General features: G+C 39.3%; 1 protein-coding gene across 5 annotated transcripts in view; it reads right to left on the reverse strand.

The window, feature by feature from the left end:
• Window positions 1-247: 247 nt before the first annotated feature.
• Window positions 248-26,424, reverse strand: part of GUK1 (guanylate kinase 1) — a 1,109,311-nt gene continuing 1,083,134 nt past the window's right edge. For all 5 annotated transcript variants that reach the window (XM_044065890.1, XM_044065888.1, XM_044065889.1 and 2 more), the window contains one exon: window positions 248-823. In XM_044065890.1, the coding sequence (XP_043921825.1) occupies window positions 788-823 (36 nt within the window). In that variant the 3' untranslated portion in view covers window positions 248-787. The remainder of the gene's footprint in view (window positions 824-26,424) is intronic.

The raw sequence follows: 26,424 nt of genomic DNA on the forward strand, positions 1-26,424 counted from the left end.
TGAGACCATGTCCAGCTACAGCAGGACACCACTGTGTACACAAGCAAGGAATGTATGCACCCCCAAATGTGGCAGTTTCAGAGGAAATAAAGACAGCTGAAAGGAAAAGGTGAGACTGTATACCCACCAAGCAGGAAGGATCCCAATATCAGTTATTGTTTTTCTTTTAAGAATTACTGCCACATTAAAACATAATAAGCTTGTGGTAATCAGACTTTACAATGATGAAAAACTGTTAAACACAACATTAAAATAAATATTTTTAATGATTTTTCAAGCTTAAAACAGCACCCAGCCAAATTAATGTGATGTGTGAATATTTTATTTACAATGTAATCTCTTTACTTACTGTTAGTCTAAAACGGAATAAATTTTCTCCAGAAATAATGACAGCCTTGTTAACAGCTGTTGTTAGAATAAAACTGAACATCCAGAACTTCATGTGAATTAACCTGCTTGACTATACATGTATGAATATTTGTATAGATTCACACTTATTTATTTCATTTTGTACATTTCAGCCTACAGAACAATGACCACGGATTTTTTACTTAGGATATCAGAAGAAGCTAAAAATAATAGTGACAATTCTTGAAAGCTTTACTACTTAGTTTAAACAAAAATGTAAATAAAAAAATCTTATTCTCATATAATGAACATTCATGTTAATGGCTTCAGTTGCTTCAAGGAATGATGAGCATAGGAATGTAGTCCTTGGTTTACTATAGTAGGATCCCTGATAAAAAGTGATGTACAAGTCTCCTAAAAAGCCTTTCTTCTTTTACTTTCAGGAATTGCTTGATGATTGGACCTTCTGTATCTCCTACAGTATTAAAGCAAAAATATATAGTTAGAAATTAAATATACAAAGAGGACTGATGCCTAGCATGCTATCAACTATGCAAACATGGATATCATGGTATTTCTACACTGTTAAAGTATACAATATGATTATATGTGTAGTTAAATGACCCAAGAGCCAAACTCTGTCAAATACAGACAATTTAGTTTTCTGGTATCCCCTAGACACACATAGTGCTTTTATAAAATCACTTTCTTCAAGCATTTCTGGATATGAGGATGTCATCCTTGCTGCTCATATACATTGTCCTTTAACTATATTCTTCTTCATTTTTGAGGATGGTTACTTGAAAATTCTTCAATTTCTTAAAGTGGTACACACAAAGATTGAAAGCTGCCAACTAAACCAAATAATGAAAATACATGTAGTAAAACTATTAATACTTAGCCTTTTAGGCGTCATATTTAAGCAAAGGTTATATAACGGGCTTTTTTATGCACTTTATACGTTTCCGATGAAGTTCAACATTTATTTGAACGAAAGTGCTTCAACATTTTATACTTTTTGTAATAAAATCTGGTGGTTACTTCCCGAGTGGCGTTTTTTTTGTTTCATTTTACCAAGTAAAACAAGGAGAACATCTAACCACCCTAACAGAGTACTTTCAAACACAGAGGCCAGTAATTCTATGGCACACAAGTGAATAAAGGGACCCATAGACTTTCAAAATAAAATGAAGGGCTTTTCCTATCTTTCAAGATTCTTTCCAATTACAGAAGCAGCAACAAAAACTCAAAATAAATATCTAATGAGAAACATGCTAATAATCCTTAGCACACAGCATTTCCAAAACACCAAAATACTGGAATACATGGCCTTGCTGTGACAAAAACATTTTAAATATCAAAATGGCATCATGTCAACAGTAATAATGACTATGTCTATGGACAGGCTTGCAGTGCCAAAAACATCCTAAATAAAAATGGAGCCCAAGTCAGCATTAAAGATGACTATGTCTGAGAACTCTACAACGCCAAAACACTTCCCAAACTGTAAAAATGAGCACAAAATGGTAATGCCTTAACAGAACCCTGCAGTGTGAAAGTAACATCCTAAACTGTAAAAAAAAAAAAAAAAGTAAATAAAGTAATGAAATAAAATGACAAAATAAAAAGGTTAATATCAAATTAGCAATAATGTGAACAAGGCATGAGGAGGAACCCTGCAGTGCTAAAATAAATACATACGTATGTATGTACATACATACATAATCAATCAGCATAAAAGTATTCAAATGTGCGAGGAGAACCCTGTATGCCACAACTCCTCCTATAGTGTAAAAGGAGCTGTACACTAAGGAGAACTGAATCATACTTTAAGTCTTTTGTGGCACTTGACACGTGTTCCATTCTCAAGGACACATTCTTTGACAGAGGCCAAGTAATGCTAACATTCATTATATATGTTGGTGACAGTGCATAGCAGCCTGAGTAGCTTTCTTAATCTGACAGACAGTTTTAGTAGTTCATAAAAGTGACAGGTCAGTGCTGTTCAGTATTTTACCTCAAGGCATGCCAAGTATGAAACAGGCAATTCTGTCCACCTGTAATGGATATGCTGTTTGCAGTCACTTGGTCTGTGTTTTACTTTTACAGCAAGTAAAAAACATACATTGAACAGCCTACAGCTGTGCATCATTTCCATTAAACCAACCGCCACAAACTGATATTCATTCTGATGTGCTGCTTGAAGTAACTACTCTATTAGATGCTGAAGCTAACCTGCTGTTTTTAATGTGTTGTCCAGCTGTATGCACATCTTAAAATGCAGTATAACTACTCTGGAATTTGTCTGGTGATTTTGCACCAATTAACTTTGTGTGCATGTTTCTAGCTTTGTGTGTGTGTTCCCTGCTATAAAACCCGCATTTGCAAGGTTTTTGTGCTAGTATACAGCTCAGCAAGCTCCTGCCCGGTGCCCTGCAGAGTTCTACAGCAGCAGAGAGACAAAACAGAGACTTTGGAGTGATTAAGTATCATTTTTCTACACTTTCTTGCTGCCTTTAGCTAATTCTGCCTAAAACACCAATTTTTTAGAGTCTCTGTGATTTAAAAAGCTTGTTTCAGCTACATATTGTACTTATTTTACTGCCTGCACTTTAACAACGTCATTTTTTGTTTAAATTACTTGTTTAACTGTTGTAGGCTACACACTCAAGTGTGACAACCATTTCTGTGCATTTAAAGTGTTTTTTTTATTGTATCTGCTTTATTTTCTGAAAAAAAAAATATACTTGTTTACCCGCCTTTCTAAGCTAGTATTGTCCAGTTTTCAGGTTAGTGTTGAATTCAGGGCTGTGTTACAAGTTTCTGTGCTTGCCCATACCTTACTTGGATAGAAGGAAGTTTCTCTGTTCACTGTGAGAGATGTTGCTTTGACCAGCCTATCTGTCCCTGGAGGAGTGGGTTTCAGCCCAGAAATTAGTAGTTTATTGGCCATTTTGGGCTATTTTCTCTTACTTTCATTTCCCTGTAATAAAACCCACATTTGCAAGGTTTTTGTGCTAGTATACAGCTCAGCAAGCTCCTGCCTGGGGCCCTGCAGAGTTCTACAGCAGCAGAGAGACAAAAGAGAGACTTTGGAGTGATTAAGTATCATTTTTCTGCATTTTCTTGCTGCCTTTAGCTAATTCCGCCTAAAACACCGATTTTCTAGAGTTTCTGTGATTTAAAAAGCTTGTTTCAGCTACATATTGCACTTATTTTACTGCCTGCACTTTAACAAAGTCATTTTTGTGCTTAAATTACCTATTTAACTGTTGTAGATTACCTTACTTGGAATGAAGGAAGTTTCTCTGTTCACTGTGAAAGAGGGAGCTTTGAGCAGCCTATCTGTCCCTGGAGGAGTGGTTTCAGCCCAGAAATTAGTAGTTTATTGGTCATTTTGGGATAATTTCTATCTCATTCATTTCCCTGCTACAAAACCCACATTTGAGCGGTTTTGCGCACCGGGTAGCGCCGGTTAACTAGGGTATAACTATTCCTGGCTCCACAAAGTCTACTCTTCAATTTTTCCCTTGGAACTAGACAAACTTTCAACTTAAGCACTCAAACCATTCACTTCTCATCCCGGCACTTGCTCAAAACTCATAGCAAGCACTAATAAACCTTAGCACTAGACCCCCCCCCTATACTGTAGAGAAGGACAAGGCTCTCTATTCGACCTTACCTGCCAATCAGTAAAACAGTTCACTGTACCTATCCAGGCATGTCCAAAGGGCAGTTTCAAGTGTACTCTCTGGTCCAACTGGTGAATCTGGGCATTTTGAGGCAATGTTACAATTACCTCATGTACACAGACAACCCTCTCCTACTTCCACCAAACACTAATACATGCGAGAGATGCAATTATACAGCCAAACTGGAGGCTAAGCTCTCTCAACCCAAGACTAGACCAGGCAGTCAAGATTAAAGGGAATTACTTGCATCACACCACCAGTAGACCTATGAAACCAGCACCGGCAAAAAACACACATGAATACATGAAAACATACTCAGAGACTCTAAATAAAAATCTGCAAAAGCAACAGAGACCTCCAAAGCAGACATCCAAGCAACTCCCACTCCCCAACACAAACCATGAAACACATACTGCACAAAACCAGTGTGCCAAAATAACATACCCAACACTCTAGTAATAGGTGACTCTATTGTCAAGGCACAATGACGTCCTACTCACTAGGGTGAACAAGGAGAAGGTTACTGTTAGCTGCCTGTCGGGTGCCAGGATCCGCCACATAACACAAGCACTCAGGTCACTCCAGAACAAGTACAAATTTGACTCTGTCATTGTCCATGTTGGTGTGAATGACCTGAGCCGTACCTCCCTGGACTACATGAAAAGAGACATGGAGGAGCTCTCTGATCAAGTAGCCCAGGCCGGTATGACCCTGACCCTGAGTAGCATCCTGCCTCACCAAGAATGATACTACAGTACAGAGAAAAAATTACCAATTTCAACAACTGGCTAAGCTTTTGGTGTCATTCAAAGGGATCCAGTGTCTTGTCAGCCTGGGATGACATGCTCAACAAGCCACGCTGCTTCGCTAGAGAAGGCTTGCATCTGTCACCCTTAGGCTTTCGAATACTAGCCAAAGCTCTTGCCACCCCCATAGTGCCTTTTTTAGGCAAGGCTCAAAAGACAAACCCACTGCCGTAAATAGCACAAGTAACAAAAAACTGAGGGTAATGCTATTCAATGCCAGAAGTCTAAACCTCAAAATGCATGCACTCGAGGCACTCCTCAGTATGGAGAAAATCGATATATATGTGCAGTAACAGAAACCTGGTTTAAGGCTCCAGTGAGCACCCCAACACTACCAGGCTACAACACATACCATACATTTTGGCCACAAAACCCGGACTGAAATACAAAAGGCGGGGGAGTATCCATATTCATCAAGGATACCCACACCTCCAGGTTAGTGGCACAGCACAATGCTTCAGAGATCATCCACGTGCAACTAACAATGGGCAAAACTGCTTTTCAAATTATAGCTTGCTACAGATCACCCACTATGTCCCAGGACCCCCACTCCGCATTCTTAGAAACACTGGGAAATATAAAGGTCCTACCAAACACCCTGATATTGGGTGATTTCAATTACCCAAACATTAACTGGGAGAACTACTCAAGTACAAACTCCCTTGCTCAACATTTCCTAGAATTTATAAACTCAAATGCCCTGGATCAACTGGTCAACACCCCCACCAGAGGTGACAACATATTGGACCTGGTCATCACCAACATGGGCGACTGGTGTTCCACACCGGAGGTCAACCCCTCGCTTGTTAGATCTGACCATAAACTAATCACTCTGGATATCCACATTCCACCACCACCCCCGGTCAAAGAAGCCACAGTGAAAAACTTTTCAAAAGCAAACTTCACGTTACTTAAGACCGAGGTGGGAAGTTTCAAAGCCCCTATGCTAAAGGATAACGCTGTCCAAGCTGCAAAATCCTTTACTAATGCACTCTACGGGCACCTACAAGAATGCATGGATCGTGCTACCTCAAACAAAACCAAGACTCACTCCTCCAGTAAAAGGAAAGTAGTCTGGTGGACCCCTGCCATAAACAAGCTATATAACAGAAGGAGGAAACTAGTACAGAAAAGAGTAAAATCGCAAGAAGGGAAAACATCCCTGATCAGTATCAGCAAGAAACTACGTTCCCTCATAAAATCATTCAAGGCTAGCTTCAAAAGAAAAATTGCCACGGACTCCAATGATAACCACAAGGCATTCTTTAGCTATGTCAAGAATCTAAGTGGCAATTCTCAGATCTGCTCAGAGTTAGTGCAGAATGGCACAAAATATACTGAACCGACCGATATAGCCAACATCCTGGCAGACAGGTTCAGTGCAAACTTCACCCCCTCTCATCCCCAAAAGGGCCCATAACTATACCAGAAGAATGTAGTGCCCCTGAAATCACAGACACTCAGGTTAAAACAGCCCTCTCCAAAGCCAAAAACACAGCATCAATGGGACTGGACGGTGTCCCAGGCTGCATCCTACATGAGCTCAAAGATGAACTAACCCCTCATCTAAACACACTATTTAAACTCAGCCTCTCCACAGGGTATGTGCCCACAGAGTGGAGTACAGCAACACTTATTCCACACCATAAAGGTGGAGCCACAACAGACCCTGGGAACTATCGCCCTATAAGCCTGACTAGCTCGGTCTGCAAAGCTATGGAGCGCATCATCATGGATCTCATTAACAGAGACACTGGAAACCTCCAAACACTGGACCCTACCCAGTTTGGCTTTCTTAAGGGCAGATCATGCCTCCTAAACCTGGTGGACTTCTTTGATACAGTTACCAAGGCTATAGACGAGGGAAAGATGGTCCACACAGCCTACCTAGACCTTGTAAAGGCCTTCAACACCATTCCCCACTCAGGTATTATAGACAAGCTCACTAGCCTGAATATAAACCCCTACGTCACGAGATGGGTTGCCAACTGGCTCTCGGATAGAACCCACATGGTAAGAGTTGTGGAAGCCAGGTCTGACTCTAAACCGGTTACAAGTGGCGTTCCCCAGGGCTCAGTCCTAAGACCCATCCTGTTCGGCATATACTTCTCAGATGTACAGGCAAGCACAGGAGGACTATGGCTGACCAAGTTCGCAAACGACTGCAAACTAGGGGCTATAATTGACTCTCCGGCTGACACAGACATCCTCCAAAAGGGTCTCACTGAGACAGATACCTGGTGTCAAAACCAAGGCCTCAAGCTAAATGCCAAAAAGTGCATAGTGGAAAAAACAAAGTACCCACAAAGTACCACATAGGTGGTAGTCCCCTAAATACGGACGACGTAATAAGGGATCTGGGGACCCAAGCAGACAGTAACCTCTCCTTTGATAATCACATTGCCAAAGTGGTTAGAAAATCCTTCTATGTGGCCCACCTAATCACAAAAGGGTTTGCATGCAGATCAAAAGAGGTCATTGGGCCCCTCTACGCATCACTCATCAGACTCATCATAGAGTACAATGTCTCATTTGGGGTGTACCTTACAAGACACTTGCAACAACTGGAAAGACCACAAAAGTACCTCACCAAGAGGATCACTGGCCTCAAGCAGATGCCCTATGCAGCTCGACTGAAGAAACTCCAGCTGTACTCTGTTGCATACCGCCTACTCAGAGCTGATCTCTGCCTGACATACAAGGCCATGTTCAACCTAGAATTGATGGACATGCTCCACCTAAAGAAAACCATATCCCCTCGAGCCACACGCTCCAGTGATCTAAACCTCACCACAACAATAAATAGGACGTGCTGGAGGGATAGATTCCTGTCCCAGAGACTTTCCATGCTCTGGAACAAGATTCCAATCTACATTAGACAGAGCTCCTCGCTAACCCTCTTCAAGAGAAACCTTGACGAGTGGACGGGAAACAGAAAGTTTACCCCAGGGATCACTTCAATGGCTCTGCTGGACAGAGGCACAGGGACCTAATCTAAGGGGGCGGTGAAAGCCGACACATTCTGGCTAGGCTTATAAATGTCTTCGGGCAGATAGCCTAGTACCTACCTATGAAGCATGAAAAGATAAAGTACCCCAGGTTCATAGCTTATACTGTTAAGCTTCTAACCTACTGACCTTTAGGAAAGCTGATTACAGTTACTCTGTGCACAGATATTTGCTTCATATGTATGTACAAAGAATTCAAAAATATTGGGAGATGTAGTGATATATGCCTAGCACTCTTTTTCCTATTCTTAATGATTACTTTAAAAAGGTTTTTAACTATCTGGTGTTTGCTCCAACAGTAGCACAGTTTAACCACAGGGCTTCTAACAGAAATAGAGGTAACACTGTCCTAAAAAACAAGCAGTTATCATCTCAAATCAGCCCGTGATAAACTAAGAGTAAACCAAGCCTTTCAGAATAGTGCATGCTTTCCATTCCTAAGATTTTATTAGTAGGGAGTACCTGACCTTTTCTTAAAATCAAATCCACTATTGCACACCTCATTAAAAAACTTTCACATTCATGCCCACCTCCTACTTTATCCTCCTCTTCCACCATTCAGCAACATAATCTTTCATTATTATTTAAATCATTATAGTACATTCATTCCCCTACTGGACTTCTATTAAGCAAGCCCCCTCCTTATTTTATACCTTAATACATCTACCCACAAATTTTCACCTGCAGTCCTAGTATCCTACCTAGTACATACCTCCAATATTTCCTTCAGTAGAATTCATATTAAGACCCTCCCTCAACCTAATTATGTACACAATAGCTTAAGTAAGAAATATTAAAATCACAATAAGATATGAAGAAAGTGAAAAGATCTGCAAGGTTTTGTTTAACAGTATTTTAAAAGGTTGGGATGCACCAGCATCCTGGAAAAAAAGCCATGCTGGTTGTAATACCTAAAGTAGGTAAAGACACATCAGATTCAGCTTCATGTAGGCCCATTTCAATTTTAAACCATGATTAGAAAGTGATTACGTCTATAATGTAAAAATCTACTATATCGTGTCAGCAACTAAAGAATCAGATGACTAGTATACGCTAAAGATGCTGGATACCTTTGAATGAATACGAAGCCAACAAGCTATAATACCACAGGTTTAATGCAAAAAATAAAACACATACTTCAGATTTAGCGCTTTCATCCACTATAATGTGGACTTCCTCAGAATATTTTAAATTAGTCACTCAATCATTTATATACAGTTTTAGGTGCCAAAATTAAATCATTTAAAAAGATATGCACACTAAATGTTGTCATGACCATTGCATTTGATTTGTGAAGAGCACTCGACGTAAACTACTATCCATAACATGCTATACACCACATTTCATGCACTACTTGTGCAATAAAACAATTCCAAATACATTATATTAACTCATAAATAAATAGACTTTTTGTGCAAATTTATGCTTTGTACAATGTTCTAGCAATAAAATTAAAAATCATTAACACTTGTAGTCATATTAATTACCACAGTAAAAATTGTATTAATAATCATGTTTATCTTATTTGATATTAGTGGGAGATGCTAATGTTAGCTTAATAAACTATTCAAAAGACAAAAAAAATAAAACATAAAAATAACGTCATAAATAAATTGAGAATGTGATATAATCGCAGAGTTATGCTTGTATATATCTAATAAAAATATCAACTCTGTGCATAACATATATTAATTTGTTGATACTACATTTCTATGAATAATATTACAATACCATCACTAAATATACCTCTGTAACATGGGTTTAATAGATATATAATCATTTAATCCAGGTTCAGTTGATGCATCTGTTAAGATCTGCCATCTTACCTCCTTCTCACCTAAGATGGCCTTACAATTACTCCCTCTTTGTCCCTGCTTAAGTTGTTCTAATATAGCAAATCTAAAAACATGACTTTCCCCATGTTTAACTGTATTCCTAGATAGTGCATTGGTACTATCTTTTCTTTTTATGGCATATATATGGTCGTAAATTCTCTTTTTAAACATTCTTTCTGTTTTCCCTATGTAAAAGCTACGACAGGTCATACATTTAGCCATATATATGATGTTCCTGGTATTGCAATTACCATACTGGAATGTTACCTTGGTCTTATTTATATTTTCCAAACTAATACCCGCAATTTCCAGTACAGCTTGACACTGTCTGCAACTTCCACATCTTTTTGTACCCCTTCTCTGTTGATTAACATTCCTAATCATATTACTCCTCTCTAATGTCACTTTTACATTCATTCCCATTTTATAAACAAATAAAGGGGTCTCTCATGTGTACAAAAATATGTGGAAGTTGCAGACAATGTCAAGCTATACTGGAAATTGAGGGTATTAGTTTGGAAAATATAAATAAGACCAAGGTAACATTACATGCCAGTATGGTAATTGCAATACCAGGAACATCATATATATGGCTAAATGCAGGGGCAGCTCGTGCTATTGGACTGCCGGACTGCAGCCCTCCCACCTAGAAAAAAACAAAAGAAAAAAATCTGTGAAACAAAAAATCACGAGTCCCGACTCCTTTGTGCATGCGCGGACACATTGGGGAATTCACACTGCCTTTATCAGCAGTCCAGATGCAGACAAAGAGGTACCCAGCAATCTGTGCTGTGAGATACCCAGAAATCTGTGTGGTGATGACTGCACAGAACAGAGGAGCTCCGGACTACTTCTCCTGCAGGCAGGGCCAATGAGGGGTGAGCTGAGAGCTCTCGCAGGGATTTTGCTGTGCGGGCTTTGTGAGTGGAGTATACTGCTGGACAAGCTTCGTGAAACAAGGTGTGTGTGTGTGTGTGTGTGTGTGTGTGTGTGTGTGTGTGTGTGTGTGTGTGTGTGTATGTGTAATGCCCCAGTTGCTCTATACTGGTGGCTACAGAGAACAAATGGTGGTGGGTAGAGATACTCAGGCTTGAACCCTGCACCTTGGATGCAAGTGGCAAGGACCTGAATTCCCTATCCACCACCATTTCTAAAAAAATTTGCAGATTTTTGCCTCATATTTGTTCTGTTCCTTATAAAATCTGTGGTTTCTGTATCTACATTTTTTCTTGCAAAGTCTGTAGTGCAGTGGTGCACTGATAGCATTGCTGCCTGACAGCTACAGGTTCTTTGGTTTGATTCTTGGCTGGAGTGCCTTCTGTGTGGAGTCTGCATGTCCTGCCATCTTTCAAAAATGTGTCTGGAGTTTCTCCCTGCGCTGCTGAAAATTGTCTTTTGTTCCAAGTCTGACTAGTTTCCTAGTCAAATGTTTAAAAATAACAGGCATTTGAATTTCAGAATTCATATTCTTCAGAAAGTACATGGTAACACAAAACTGTTTATTCTAGCAGATGTCTAAGTTTATAACATGGATATTTGAAATTTGCCCCTATTTTTGGGACTGTATTCCCCCATTACTGGCTTTGTCCAGGTATTTTGTGCTAAGTTTAAGAGCTATCTATGGTGAGAACTGAATTCATTGAATGTTTGGGGTCTGTATCCCCACCCCCCATTACTGGCTTTGTCCACATGTTTTTTGCTAAGAGATTGAGAGCTATGGTTAGAACTGAATTCACTGAATATGTTTGGGGGCTGTATTCCCTCATTATTGGCTTTGTTCAGGTGTTTTGTGCCAAGAGGTTGACAGCTATGGTGAGAAATGAATTCACTAAGTGGTAGCCATTTAAGTTTGTCTTCCTCTCTTTCACAAAACAGCTGATTTGGCATAGTGGTATGTTTCTCTGAATGTTTTGCACAGGGTCCCCAGGGTTAAAGATGTGGCAGCAAAATGTATGGTGGTAACAGCATTTTATTCTAGCAACTTTCCAACATTGTACAAGCAATGTTTAAAATGTGTCCCTGGTTTTTGGGCTTTTGTCATCCCCCCAATAAATTTCGGCTTTTTCCAGATTTCTTGTGCTGCAAAGTTCAGAGATACAACTGTGTGTCGAGTATATTTTACAAGGAGCTGAGAGCTGCAGGGGAACAAAACTTTAATGCAGCTTATTCTGAGTCTGCTTGCATTGTTAATAGCACAACAGGTAGTGTACTTGCTTTTGATGCAGAAGGTTGTGGGTTCTACTCCCACAGTAGATAGATGCATTGCTGATACTGTACTGTGTTGTAAAGTGGGCAGATGCTGCAGTCATTTTTGGCAAAGATACCTAGAGTAGTAACTATGAACCTGTTATCAGTTTGCCATACAGTCCCTATTGCAATATTACTAGCTTATCATTTTTTTAATGCATGCAACATAGGCAATTTATTCCTCAAGGGCAACAGGCACTTTATTTGTAGATGATTTTCATAATCCAGAGGCTCCCTTCGCTCTGGAATAGAATTCCAGTCCATGTTAGACAGAGCCCCTCACTGACCCTCTTCAAGAGAAATCTTGACGAGTGGATGGGAGATCGTAGGTTTACCCCGGGGATTACTTCTGTGTCACTACTAGACAGAGGCACAGTAAACTAACCCTAAATAGGGCACAGTAACCTCAAACACAAAGGGTGGCGAAAGCCAAACACACTCTGGCTAGGCTTGTAAATGCACTAGGGCAGATAACCTAGTATGAACCTATGAATAAACAGTGACATATAAAGTTGTTTGCTAGCAGCAACCTCTTCATTGTTACAGATTTCTTTAATGTGGAATTATTGAGATGACTTTTACACTTCAGAGATTGTGCATATTTACTGATACTGGTGGACTGTAGAAGGTTGAGTAGACGTTTATGATGGAAATGTTCTGAATTGGGTAGTTTTGTCATTGGTGCATGCATTTTGTTTCATTGCTTACTAACGTTCAAAACAATAAATTTAAAATGCCCTCTAACAACTGTACTGTATTGTACAAGGAATACAATTTAATACAATCGGGAAGGTGTATCAAAGAGCATGTGTATTTTTCTTGTTCAACAGCCCAAAAGGGGCCTATGATTTGAAAACAGCCCAAAGTTATTCTTTATCTGCCACTGGCAAAATGTATTTTCTTTGAATGTGGGTTTCAATGCTGTTTCAATGCATGTGAGTTTCAAGGGCAGAGAAGTTTTAATGCTAAGTCTGTTTTCATTGTGAGACTGCATTGCTTTGTTTAGAAGATATCTATTGGAGTTTCTGCTGTAAAAATGCAAAATAAAACTTTCAAATGAAATCCAAATCATTGCAGAAGTAAAGCAGTATGCACATTACAGTGTTTATGGTAAATGGGGCAAAATAACCAAGAAATGGGACACTGGAATGGTTGCAGGGGGGAGGCTCCAATCGACCATGATTTTGAGAGGGGAAGGGCAGCAAACTCAGACAGCCCTGGTTGAACTATACCTCTCAGCTGTCCATATTTTTGCAGAATGAATATTTGCTTCTTATTTTTGGTTTGTTCCTCATAGAATGTGTGGTTTTCTGGCAAATCATTTAGGAATGAAGTCACTAAATGACAGACATTGAGTTTTACATTATAACCTTCAGAAAAATGCATGTTAAAGCAAGACCTGTTATTCTATCAACTGTCTTAAGTTTATACAAGAGCAATTTTTAGTAGTGTTTGTATGTTCCCCCAATATATTTGGCCTTGTCCAGATTTCCTGCATTAACAGGTTGAGAGGTACGTGCAAATAAAATTGCTTTATAAAATTAGGCATATCCAAACCTCTCAACTGTCCCCGATTTTGGCTCAAAATGTTGCTCTTCCCCTAATAATCCCTCTGAAAAATGGCAATTTTGGAAGAAAACATGGAGGGTTTACAACTAATAAATAACTGTAATAATCAGTTATAGATTACTTTTATTTCAGAAATGCATGTAGATTCTTTTATTTTGTCAGCTGCTCAAGTTAGCAGTACTAATATTAAAAGTGTCCCTTCTTTGACATGTTCCCAGCTGTATTGTGTGGCTATTTTATATGTTTGCATCACATTTTTGGTCCATTTTTCATAAAATTGTGTTTTTTTGGCAAATTAGTGGCAAATCATTAAAGACTGAAGTTAGAAAACAATGAAAGACATTTGAGTTTCAGATTTCGTACCTTTCAAAAATTCATACTAATGCAAGACCTACTATTCTATTATCTTTCTAAGTTTATAAAATAAACATTAATAAATATAAATATTTAAAAATTGTCCTTATTTTTGGGCCTTTGTCCCACTTCTATGTATGGCTTTGTCCAGATTTCTTGTTCTAAGGTTGAGAGGTATGACAAATGTGTCAGGGCCATCGCAGTCAGCCAGAGACATTTCAAATTATGACAAACTTGTTGCACCCCACTCCCCCATTGTAGTGAATCTGGATGTGTCCAAGCAAGGCAAGGAGCAGTTATGCAGTGTAAATGTGCAGTCTATTCCCCCCCATCCAAGGTAAACACAAGTACTACAGTGGCTTTTCATCTGTCATTGATTTTGCAGAATGTTCTGGTTTCTGTCATTTGTATATTGTTGATATATGCTTATTATTATTCAGAAAGTGCCTTTTGCTCTGTGTTTAAGTAGCAGTGCTTTAATGACCATCAGATAAGCTTGTCTGATATTGTAAGATGCAAGTAAGTTTTAATAAGCAGTATTGCCAACATTGAAAGCCTTTCTGTTGTTGCCATGCAGAGAATACTTACAAAACTAGATAATGTATAAGTCTTGGGTATTGAAATGCATATGACAGTATTTGTAATAAAGGCCAGGATTAGATTATGTTAAGCTCATAACAGGCTTTACCTTCAAACTAAACAGAATGCCAATCTATCATGCGTGGTCCATATCCTGAGCAGTAATCCTTTAAGCAACATATGTTGAACTTGTTTCTTGTTTGCTTTTCATTTTTTACTTTGATAATGTTTTCCCCATAAAACAAGTAGACAGTTGTCAGGCAGCAGGTCTTTTTTGGATTAGAAACATTTTTACAAGCGGGGGTATCACAGAAATTGCTACTTTCAGCATGTTACTTGGTACTTTAATAAAGCTGAATATAAATTATAATTAGAAGTGGAGTGCAAGGAGAAGTGATTTGAGTTAAGTGCTGCTTGTTTTTCTTATACTTGATTTTGACTGGCATTCCAGTAATGTATTTAAAAAGTAATTTCTTTTTTCATGCCTCGCATCCTTTTTGTTTCCATCTAGATATTAAGTAAGCTGTCATGCAGCCAATGGATTGAAATATTTTTTTCTACACTTCATTTTGTCTTGATTGGACTCCCCTAATGATGGTTTGGCACCCAGGGCAGCATATTTAATTAAGTTGTTGTGGTTTTTGAGCATAGCTCCTCCCCTTTCTAGTTGGCCACACCCATTCAGCTGTCTCCTGCAGCCCCCCTTTGATTTGAAGTCACCAGCCTCCACTGGCTAAATGTATGACCTGTCCTAGCTTTTACATAGGGAAAAGAGAAAGAATGTTTAAAAAGAGAATTTATGACCATATATATGCCATAAAGAAAAAAGATAGTACCAATGCACTATCTAGGCATACAGTTAAACATGAGGAAAGTCATGTTTTTAGATTTGCTATATTAGAACAACTAAGCAGGGACAAAGAGGGGGTAATTATAAGAACATCTTGGGTGAGAAGGAGGTAAGATGGCAGATCTTAACAGATGCATCAACTAAACTTGGATTAAATGACTATATATCTATTAAACCCATGTTACAGAGGTATATTTAGTGATGGTATTGTAATATAATTCATAGAAATGTAGTATCAACAAATTAATATATATTATGCACAGAGTTGATATTTTTATTAGATATATACAAGCATAACTCTGCGATTATATCACATTCTCAATTTATGACGTTATTTTTATGTTTTATTTTTTTTGTCTTTTGAATAGTTTATTTATTATGCTAACATTAGCATCTTCCACTAATATCAAAAAAGATAGACATGATTATTAATACAATTTTTACTGTAGTAATTAATATAATGACTACAAGTATTAATGATTTTTAATTTTATTGCTAGAACATTGTACAAAGCACACATTTGCACAAAAAGTCTATTTATTTATGAGTTAATATATTTGGAATTGTTTTATTGCACAAGTAGTGCATGAAATGTAGTGTATAGCATATTATGGATAGTAGTTTACATCGAGTGCTCTTCACAAATTAAATGCAATGGTCATGAGAACATTTAGTGTGCATATCTTTTTAAATGATTTAATTTTGGCGCCTAAAACTGTATATAAATGATTGATTGACTAATTTAAAATATTCTGAGGAAGTCCATATTATAGTGGATGAAAGCGCTAAATCTGAAGTATGTGTTTTATTTTTTGCATTAAACCTGTGGTATTATAGCTTGTTGGCTTCGTATTCATTCAAAGGTATCCAGCATCTTTAGCGTATACTAGTCATCTACGTCTATATTGTCTAAAAGAATGGCAAATGTGATGCCAAAATTGACCAATATGGACCAATGTGGTTTTCACTTTGACAACATTACTAGCACAATGATAATCCAGAGTGAAGCAGAATGTAAGAAAATACTGCTGTTAGTGGTGGGTCTTGATGCAGAGAAAGCATTCAACAGTGTAAGCTGGGATTTTATTAGTGGGGCAATGGAAGTATTTGCATTTCCTGATAAAATAATAAAGGTAATCAAAAGAATATATGAGGGACTGGAGAAAAAAATCATAAGGGAATCCTATGTACCAACCATCTGGCGTTATGCATACATAATTCCTCTCCACAAAGGTGGTAAGAACACAGACACTACCAACTTCAGACCCATAGCTATACTCTCTCTAAAATTCTAGAGAAAGCCATCCACTCCCAGCTCATGCCCTACCTAATCCAGCAAAACTCCTCTCTCCCACCCAGCACGGCTTCCGCCAAGGCCACAGCACGATGACAGCCCTCATTTCCTTCCTTGAAACAGTCAACCTAGCACGTGAGAGCGGCAAATACGTATCTTCTCTTTTTCTTGACCTCTCAAAGGCATTCAACACTATTTCCCATTCCCTCCTCCTGTCCCAGCTCTCACACTTGCATCTATCTCCCTCAACCCTAGACTGGTTCTCCAGCTACCTTTCCACGCGCCAGCAGGCTGTACAATGGAAAGAGTCAACCTCCCCTTTCTTACCTACACCCACAGGAGTTCCCCAAGGATCAGTACTTGGCCCTCTGCAATTCAACTTATTCAAGAACAACTTTCACCTCTCCATCCCTGAAGCCTCAATCATCCAATACGCAGATGACTCCACTATCATCTGCTCAGCCTCCTGCCCCTCCAAACTTCTACTTAATACCCAAACATCCTTCTCCAAAATTGAATCATGGATGCAATCGCATCACTTGGCCCTAAATGCCAACAAAACAAAGCTAATGATATTTACTCCCACTAAAACTTCCCAGTTCCACAAAGTCCAATTTTCCATCAAAAGCCACAATAACACCCCTCTTGAAATCGTTCCTAGTACCAAACTACTTGGCATTACCATCGATGAAAACCTAAAATTCGACTCCCACATCCTCTCAGCAATCAAAAAAACCCACCAGAAAATCGGCCTCCTCTACAGACACAACTACTACCTTACCCCATCTTTCCTTCATACCCTTGCATCTACCTTCCTTCTCCCCTCTCTCTTGTACGGTGCTCCCCTATTCTCCAACCTACAACTTGGACTCCGTGCTAAACTTGAGGCCTGTTACAACAAAACCTGCAAATTTGCAACCAATTCTAAGAACTCTTCCCATCACTGTCACTCCCTACACACCCTAAACTGGCTAGAACTCCACAACCACCTAAAGTACCTACAACTTACAACAGCCCACAAACTCATCTTTAAACCAGCAGAATGCCCCTCTCTTGCTAGATCTCTAACACCCTACACACCTACCCGTACCCTGAGATCCACAGACCAAAACCTCCTGCATGTACACAAACCCATCCACCCAACTGGTAAACTACTACTATCCCACAATATAGCCAAACTATGGAACAATCACCCCACACCACTACGTAATATACCTAACCACAACAATTTCAAATCCATGCTTCTCTCCCATCTCTCCTCCAAATGGGAATGTCCTTCACATGCTCCCACCTAAAACTCCCACACTACTAACTCCACACCTAAATCATCATTTCTTTGCTTACTTTAACTTAATTCAGAGATCTTGCTCAGAACACCTTTTCATAAATCTTTTGCATGCATGCCTCTGGCCTACCTTACTCATATTCTCAAACTTTCATTGTTTGTTTTTCTTATCTATTGTACCCATAATATTGTTTTACTCTGTAATATTGTTAATTTGTCTCTATTTGTATGTATTTGTATGTCTGTTTGGGGCTTTTCCCCTCGGGTCTCCACTGAAAAAGGGTAATGCTTACCCAGCTGGACCAACCCGGTTAACAAATGCAAATAAATAAATAAATAAGGGACTCAAAAATCCAAGGATATAATTGTTATGGTGTTCAAGGAAAGTTGGTTTTATCTGCAGATGATACTGTTTTTACCTGAAAGAATTAGGAAAAGGGCATCTCAGCGATGCGGAAAATTTCGAGACAATTCTACTTTTTTTTATATAAAAATTTAATGAAGATAAAACTATACTATGTACCCACACATGAATTGGTTTAGCAATATCAATATATATGGGGGCATGACAAAATGAAGTATTTACGAGTATGGATTAAGTAAGAGCTTCAATTAAAAACTCATCCAGTGCAAGTCTTTCATTTAGGATTCCCCTATCCCTTTTTCTTTGTCTGTAGTCTGATATCAACCCCTGATATGGAAAGGTAATCACTAATCTGCAATCCAATTGTCTTCTTTGTCTCTTCAAATTCTATTACCTTTACCTCTCAGAGTATTTGTTCCCAGTCTTAATACATTGGTTCCTTTGCCAACTTCCTCAAGTACATAGCTTGCTACTTGTGTTATGTATATGAGCCTTAAGTATGTCTCTCTAAAATATCCCTTGAAACCAGGTAATCCTTAACCACCTTGTTCAACTGTAAGGATCAACTCATCCCACTTAATTCTTGTCCTCTTCCATTACCTGATAAATTCCTTTTAAGTCTTTATTAATGTCCACAATTTCTCCTCTGGTTGTTAAAAATATGGCTAACTTGCGTATAAAATTAAAGGCACTAAAAACATTTCCACTGCTTGTATCTTACTATGCCTATTCATAAACAAGAGCTTCCACTTTCTCAGTTTTTGTATTACCTTTTGTTTTTTATCTTCCCATATATCCTTAGCTGCCACATCAGAAGCCTTTCTAATCCATACACTTAAACACCTCACGTAATCTTGCCCCATAAATATGGGTATTCCTGAAAAAAAAACTTGTGTGTGGATACATAATTTATGGATATACACTTTGCTTTATCCTCATTAATTTTATATCCTGAAATGACTTGAAACTGTCTCAAAATGTTCCACAACACTGACGTGTCCTTTTCTGGACTTATCTGGTACAAACAACATCTGCAAAGAAAGTCAACTTTTCTTGATTACCACAGCAATTATATCCTTGAATAAGTCCCTTATTTTCTTTGCCAGTGGGAAAGAAGGCCTGATTCTTCTGTTCAAATACAACTTACCAGAGAGGAGCCTTCCACTTTAATTCTTGTTTTCGAACCTTCACATATCCTAATTAACCTTATTATTGTATCACAGAAAGCAAATTCTGTCGAATGCTTTCTCAACATCAAAGACCAACCAACAACAGCAGTATTTTCTTATATTCTACTTTCCTTTTGGTCATCATTGTTTTATTAATGTTGTCAAATGATTGCCTTCCCTCCACAAAACCACATTGATCTATATCTATATATTTTGGTAGCACCCTTGCTATTCTTTTAGCTAGTATAGACAAACACTTCATAATTTAAAATTGAAATGGGTCTATATGAAGCTGGGTCTGAATTTCTGAAAATATTTCTACCTTCCCTAAACTTCCTTACAGGTCCCACTACCCATTCCTTAAACTCCTCTCTTTTTAACAGGGAGGTGGAACATGCACCAGCATGTAATTTTTCCTTCATTAGCCTGCGTTTTTCATCTTAGTTTTTAATCATGCATGATCTGAAATAATTACAGAATGTGTGTGTAGAAGCTTTCAATTAAATGCACATGTTACAGTGAAGTAATAAAGAGCTCTTATTCATAATGTTCTTCTGTCTATAATTTACAATCTCAATGAAATTATTTGAAACAATACAACAGTCCTGCCCTTGTACTATTCCCATTAGTAATTCCCCAGATCATGCAATCAAATCAAATATCTAGTGTTTAGTGAATCTAACTAGTTGGATAAAATACGCATATGCCTTATTTGTTATGCATTAATATTACAGTGGGGGAATGAATATACACTGTAAAATAATGCTTAATGATCTACTGTTGTGCATTTTATATGCTGTACATACTTGTGTTCTATAGATGTGTTTGAGCTTAACATGCTATAAATAGTTATGTACTTACCATAATGTTCCATATGTGTTGCTGATCTTAATTTATCCTTGACCTTTGGTAACACGGTTCCAATCCTCAGAACTGGCTTGGCCATTACACAGCTCGTGCAAGCCAAAAACTCTCGAGCTAAGACTCTACCCACAATACCCCTCTCCAGATTACCTCAGCTCGAGTATGCAGCTACACAGAAAGACAGAAGAATATGTATATGGAATTGAAGAGGGTATGTCCAAGGTCAAACCTGATAAAGTTACCAGGACAAGCATCCGAGCCTCCAAAAAGTCTGCAGGAGGGGAAGGAAGGTGGGGTGCCAAGGATTAATGAAGATCAACACAGATGGAACATTATGCTAAGTACATAACTTTTTTATCTGATGTTGTCAATCTTCATTTATCCTTGACCTTAGCTTTGGTACAGAGTCCCCAGCTACTTTAGATCTTGGGTGGCCTTATGGAAGGATATTCCTGAGAACCACAGAGCCAAAGGATGCTCTTCCCCTGGAGATCAGATCCAATTTGTAATGAGTGATAAATGAATGTGGAGTAGCCCATGTTGCTGCTGCTCAAATTTCATCCATGGAAAACTTGAAATGGAAAACGGCAGACATGGCTTTTGTCCTAGTAGAATGCGCTCTCACTGATGCTGGTAACTGGTGATTCTTTTTATTGTATATGAAAGTAATACAGTCTCAACAACCTTGACAAGGTGATTTTTGAAACAGGTTTCCCCAGAGTTGGACTGAAAAAGGAGATAACTGATATAATTTTCAAAATTTTTTAGTCCTGTTGAGGTAGAAACATGACTGTCTGTGAACATCCAGCAAATGTAAGCAATATTCACCTTTGTTAGAAAAATTCAGAAAGAAAACAGGTAAGTCAATGGTTTGATTAACATTAGTTTCTAAGACCACCTTAGGAAGAAAAGATGGTTTGGTTAGAGTAATCCTATCCTTATGAAAAATCAAGTATGGGGGTTTTGATGATAGTGCTTGTAATTCTGAATCTTTCTGGTGGACGTAACAGCTATGAGAAAAAAAGGTCTTCCATTTAAGAAAGGGAGAAAGTACCAAAGACTGCAAAATTAAAGTCAAATCCCAAGGAACTAGAGGGTCTTGAAACGGAGGTTTCAACCGCAAAGTTCCCTTCATGAACACTTTACACAATCTATGGGAAATTAGTGAGTGGTCTTTCAAGCCACTATAGAAATTGGAAATAGCAGCTAGTTGGACCTTAACAGTAGAAGCAGATGCTCCTTGACCAAAAAGCATAGCCAAAAACTCTAATACCTTTTCAACTGGTGCAGAAAAGGGGTTAATGCCATTATTGTGCGGCCAAATAGAAAATCTTTTCCACATGCTGTTTCTAGGTCTATGGAAAGCCAGTAGAATGTTTTGGACTGGGGAAATAAAATTTTCTGCCTGGCAACTAACAGAATTGGAGAAGCCAAGCTGTAAGCTTGAGGTTCTGAAGATTGAGGTGCACCAGTCCCTATGCATGAGACAGAAGATCTGGAACTGGGTCCAGAATCCATAGATGGTGAATTAGATGAGGCCATAGGAAAGAGAACCAGACTTGTTGAGGCCAGAAGGGCGCAATGAGGATCACCTTGCATCTCAACCTGCTGGCTTTCTTTAAGAAGACAGGAAAAGGGGGAAAAGGCAGAGTAGTCCAGAGGGTCAATCGTGAAGGACAGCATCTCTCGTGTACTTCCCCAAGGAGGAATTAGGGCAAAGTAGCTGCTGTACTTCTTGTGTAGGGGTGATGCAAAGAGGTTGCAGAAAGGCTGGCCCCAGCAATAGAAAATCTCCTTCGTCACTCTGGGATTGAGAGACCACTTGTGAGGCAGCAGAATGCATCTAATCAGTTTGCCCACTACAACATTCGAGTTCCCCAGGATGTGTGTTTCTATGAGAAAGCGATTGGAGGATATCACCCATTGCCACACACATTGAAAGCTTCTTGAAACAGGAGGTAAGACTTGGTTCCACCCTGTTTGTTGATGTACCAGACTACTAACATGTTGTCTGACTGAACTGCAATTGTTCCTAGAGAGAGGACAGACTGGAAGGCTTGCAATGTTAAGAGCACTGCCCTCAGTTCCAGAACACTGATATGTAGATTGGCCTGTATTGGGGTAAATTGTTCCTAGAGAGAGAACAGATTGGAAGGCTTGCAATGTTAAGAACACTGCCCTCATTTCCAGAACACTGATATGTAGATTGACCTCTACTGAGGTCCAAGTGCTTTGGACTGCTCTGCCCAGATAATGACCCCCACCCCATCTGGGGTGTGTCCATGGTCACTATGGCCTTGGGCTGAGGTGGAATAAAGGACAGCCTAAAAGAATTTCCTTGGATTTCATCCACCAGGATAAATCATTCTTGCAACGACTGCTGATTAAAATTGGATGAGTCACTGGATGGTTTGGGATCGACCACTGTAACAGCCACATGTGAAATCTTGCTAGTGGAACTAAGGTAATGGTTGCTCCCATGGACCCTAAAGCTCAAAGGACTAGAAATGTAGGAGTCTTGTCTTTGGAGTGAATGACTTGTACTTGGGATTTTATCTTCTGTAGCCTATGAACAGGAAGGAAAGCTACACACGAGATGGTATTCAGATAAGCTCCTATGAACTCTAGATTTTGAGTGGGACTTAGCTGAGATTTTGATTGATTCACTATAATGCCCAAATGAGCGAACAGGTGCAAAATGAAATCTGTTGCTTGAAGCAGTAGATGCCTGGTGGGAGCAGTAATGAGCCAGTTGTCAAGATAAGGAAACACCCGCAATCTGTGCAGTCTCAAGTGAGCTGTTACTGCTGCCAAGCACTTGGTGAACACACTGGGGGCTGTGATGAGGCCAAAAGGCAGCACTCTGAACTGAAAATGACTGGCTCCTAGCCGAAAGTGGAGGAACCTTCTGGAGCATTTGTCCATTTTTATGTGGTAATACATGTCCTGAAGATCTATAGAGCACATCCAATCATCTTCATCTAGAAAAGGAAGTACAGACTGAACCCATGACTATCCAGAATTTTGCTTGCTGAACAAATTTGTTCAGAAGGCTAAGATCTAAAATTGGTCTCAAGTCCCCTGTCTTTTTTGGCACCAAAAAGAACCTTGAGTAAAATCCGGATCCTATCTGGTCTGGTAGGACTTCTTGGATGACTCCTTTTTTCTAGCAGCTTTTTAATCTCTAATGCTGCTTGATCCCTCTGATTGGGTGGAACATTGGGGAATCTTCATTTTGATCTTAGAAAAAGAGTGAAGGGAATATGGTAACCTCTGGAAATGATCCTTTGCACCCAAGTATCTGAAGTTATCTGCTGCCAGCTCTTGAGTGCAGAGAAAATCTTCCCCCGACTGCTTCCAGAAGTAAGTAATTGGGAAGAATTAAATGGCTCCGCAAACTCACACAAGTGCATCCAGGTGTGACACCTTATGGCAATACCTGAACCTGCTGCCCTGGTAGTCCCTTCGGCAGGTATAGATATATAGATTAAACAGGAAAATCAAGGAAAACAACTAGAAAGTTTTACTTAGTTGTGAAAGAAACTGGCTGACGCGTCTTTCTTCAAGAGTGGCAAACAATATCTGGGGTAATCTGGAGAGGGATAATGTGGGTAGAGTCTTAGCTCGAGAGTTTTTGGCTTTCGTGAGCTGTTTAACAGGCAAGCTGGTTCTGAGTATCGGAACCGTGATCCCAAAGGTCAAGAATAAATGAAGAGAGCCAACATCAGATACTTCATTGTGTACGTAATATGGGGATCACCTTTTAAATTATATAATCCTGCAGAAAAGAGTCTTTGCTCACTCAGACCTTCCTAGTAGCCATAGTCAAACAAATAAAAAAAATATAAGCAGACTCACAAAGTTACCAGTCAGCAACACTATAACCCCTTCTCCATCATACTACAAGCAATCAACATGCACCCCAGCAGGATGACAAAACAAACAACATAGTTACAAACTTTACTTGTGCAAACTCATGTATCTATTCTGTCTTATTTTTCTTCTTCTCATAACTTTGCTCATTAACTACCATGTTCCACTTAATGAAGCACAGTAGTCATCGCCACACATTCAACTTAAAATAGCAATAAGTATAGCAATAAGCCTCAAATATTCAAATGTGAAAGACCTGACCTATTAACTCAAACATATACTATTATTACAGAAATCTGAACACCAACATAAATCTAAACACAAATTATTTTTAAAATTTGGGGACATTAACCTTAACCCAGGATCTGCTGTACATAGGTTCATAGGTTCATAGGTTAGTACTAGGCTATCAGCCCTAGGGCCTATACAAGCCTAGCCATAACAATTCCCTGGCTATTTCTTCCCACATTATTTACTTTCCTGGACCCCTGTCTAGCAGGGCGACTGACGTGATCCCTGGGGTGAATTTCCTTTCTCCCATCCAATCGTCAAGGTTCCTCTTGAAGAGGTCCAAAGAGGCACTCTGCTTGACATGTATGGGCAATCTATTCCAGAGTCTGGGGAGTCTCTGGGTCAGGAACCTATCCCTCCAACATGTTTTGTTTATTGTGATGACAAGGTTTAGATCCCTGGAGCGTGTAGCTCTGAGGGATTGGGATTTCTTTAAGTGTAGCATGTCCAACAGCTCTGGGTTTGACATGGCCTTGTATGTTAAGCAGAGATCGCCTCTGAGTAGACGATATGCGACAGAGTATAGCTGGAGTTTTTTAAGGCGGTCAGCATATGGCATCTGCTTTAGGCCTGTGATTCTTTTAGTGAGGTATTTCTGAGGCCTTTCCAGTTGTTGCAGATGTCTTGAGAGGTACATACCAAATGGGACATTGTATTCTATAATGGGTCTAATGAGGGATGAGTACAGTGGGACAATGACCTCCTTTTTTCTGGATGAAAAGCCCTTTGTGATGAGGTGTGCCACATAGAAGGATTTCCTGACTGTTGTGGCGATGTGGTTATCGAAGGTGAGACCACTGTCCACCTGTGTCCCTAAGTCTCTTATCACACTTTCTGTGTTTAGTGTACTGCCACCTATATGGTAATTCATGGATACATGTATTTTCCCAAAGGTGATAACAATAAATTTCTTGGCATTGAGCTTGAGCCCATGGCTCTGGCACCAAGCATCTGTTTCTGTAAGGCCCTTTGTAGAATATCCACATCATTTGGGGATTCAATAATGGCTCCCAGTTTGCAGTCATCTGCAAACTTTGTTAGCCAGAGTCCCTTAGTGTTGACCTGTACTTCAGAGAAGTAGATGCCAAACAAGAGCGCCCCAGGACTGAACCCTGAGGTACTCCACTTGTCACTTGTCTGGAGCTGGATTTGGATTCGGCTACTTTTACAGTGTGGGTTCTATCAGTAAGCCATTTAGCAACCCATTGGGTGACATAGGGATTAATGCCCAACTTAGTAAGTTTATCTATGATTCCAGAGTGGGGGATGGTGTCAAAGGCCTTGGCAAGGTCTAGATAGGCTGTGTGGACCACCTTACCCTTGTCCATGGCTCTGGAGACTGATTCAAAGAAGTCAATCAGGTTCAGGAGACAAGATCGGCCCTTCACAAACCCAAACTGGGTGGGGTCCAGTGTTTGAAGGTTGCCAATGTCTTTGTTTATAAGTTCCATGATAATACGCTCCATGGCCTTGCAGATAAGGCTTGTCAGACTGACATATATACATAATAGTATTGTAAACAATCTTGATACTTCTTTCTGGAGTAACTCTACTGGAATAAAGATATGTCATGCAAATGCTCACTTTATATAAAATAACAGACAGACACAGCTGTACATCTGTTTATACCTCAGACATAATGGCAATTACAGAAACCTGCTTTAAAACATACAAAAATGAAAAAATACTGGCGATAATAGATCATAGGACGTTACTAGGCTAATGGCCCTAGGGCCCTTACAAGCCAAGTTCTTGCCCTTATTTCCATGATCAGCACCTACTGCCCCTGTCCAAGAGGGACACAGGTGGAACTCCTGGGGTGAATTTACAGTCACCCATCCTATCGTCCAAACTGTATTTGAAGAGGACCAATGAGATGGTCTGTTTGACATGAAGTGGATGTCTGTTTGACATGAAGTGGATGTCTGTTCTAAAGGTGTGGTAATGTTTGGGAGACAAATCTGTCCCTCCAGCAGGTTTTATTAATGTCACATAC

Source organism: Protopterus annectens, chromosome 3.part0 (assembly GCF_019279795.1).
Source record: "Protopterus annectens isolate FY-2018-M chromosome 3.part0, PAN1.0, whole genome shotgun sequence".
Lineage (NCBI taxonomy): Eukaryota > Metazoa > Chordata > Ceratodontiformes > Protopteridae > Protopterus > Protopterus annectens.